The sequence below is a fragment of the Galeopterus variegatus genome, unplaced genomic scaffold (assembly GCF_000696425.1).
Source record: "Galeopterus variegatus unplaced genomic scaffold, G_variegatus-3.0.2 Scaffold2523, whole genome shotgun sequence".
NCBI classification, from domain to species: domain Eukaryota; kingdom Metazoa; phylum Chordata; class Mammalia; order Dermoptera; family Cynocephalidae; genus Galeopterus; species Galeopterus variegatus.
In genome coordinates this window covers 15,392-16,744 of record NW_007728634.1, presented here as the reverse complement: position 1 = coordinate 16,744, position 1,353 = coordinate 15,392, and the positions used below count along the sequence as shown (strand labels likewise).

The window sequence follows — 1,353 nt, the reverse complement described above, 5'->3', positions numbered from 1 at the left end:
GGGGGGTGGTAAATGGGAAAACCATTTACAAATAACCTGCCTCCTAACCAATTAACTTTTTTTTCAATTTGACTTATGTCAATAAATGTGTTGCATGGGTTAGTGGCATTCTGTATATTCATTTTAAATAATTTTACATATGAGTAACCCACCTCTTTCTTTGAGATCTTCAATATAGGCTTTCATAACTTCTTTATCAAAATGTTGGCGATCCCGTTCATTTTCCATCATTTCGTCAACATCTTGACATTGAGTATTATCAATAGGATTGTCCATAAGGTTTACAAATCTATTCAAGAAAGTATGGAAGATATCACAATTTCACCTGTGCATTTTTAACTGCAAAATTCCTCACATAAGAAGATAACCTCTGTGGCATTAAATCCCAAGTCCTCACTTATTCTTGAAAGTCACAGTTGACCAAATGATACTAGTGTCATGAGTGGAATTCCACTGTAGAATAATCCAACAAGACTATGGAGGCCATCATAAGGCAGAGATGGTTCCGAGGTCTGATAGGGAAATGAGAGTTACTTAGTCACAGGCAGAGGAGAGAGGGTGTGAGGCCCTGAAGGGGCAATAACGCTTTCTGTCAGTCAGATCCTTAAAACTACATGTTGTCTTGCAATGTGTCATATTACTCTCAATTAGTGATATCAAGCTTTAAAATGATGGACTCAGAGAAAATCCCCAGAGAAGAGGTATTTAAAAGATGGACTACTGCTACAAAAAAAGAAGCTAAAGAAGAGACACTAAAATGGCATTTGTTCTTCTATCTTCACAATTTTTAAGGATGACTTGATGTGAAAGATGATATAATTATTTCAAATCAAAATAGAAAATCTCTTGAAGAGTCTTTGGTGGTAATCAGAGGCCCTGCTGTCAGGGGTGTTAGCGCGCTCTCATCGGTTTATAGAGGACTGCTGTACATATGGAAGATATAAGCCACATATTTGTCATATGTTAGTATAAATATCTCCAGTTCATTTTCCTTTCAAATTTATTTAATGTCTTCATATGAAGAAAGTAAAAAAGTTTTAATTTTTAAGGTAGATAGGACCATTCAACTTCTCCTTCATAATCTCTTTTACTGAATTCACTTTTATGATCCTTCTCTATCCAAAAATAGGAAAAACACCTATACTTTATCATTCTTCAGATTTTTTATTGAAGCAATCGCTGTACATATCTAAAATTTTGCAGAGTGTAACGGTACTGTTTTTAGAAGCAGTAGTGTCTCACCCTCTTTGTCATGCTCGGATCCCAGGGGTGATCTCTTTTATGGTCAATCGCTATTTTCACTTAATCTATTTAAAATATCTTTTGCCTTAGGACTAATACTTTCATATCATT

General features: G+C 35.0%; 1 protein-coding gene across 1 annotated transcript in view; it reads right to left on the bottom strand.

Moving 5' to 3' along the window:
• LRRC2 (leucine rich repeat containing 2) overlaps nt 1-1,353 on the bottom strand; it is a 16,086-nt gene that overhangs the window by 5,273 nt on the left and 9,460 nt on the right. Inside the window, exon 3 of the mRNA XM_008582125.1 lies at nt 153-289. Within this exon, the coding sequence (XP_008580347.1) occupies nt 153-289 (137 nt within the window). The remainder of the gene's footprint in view (nt 1-152; nt 290-1,353) is intronic.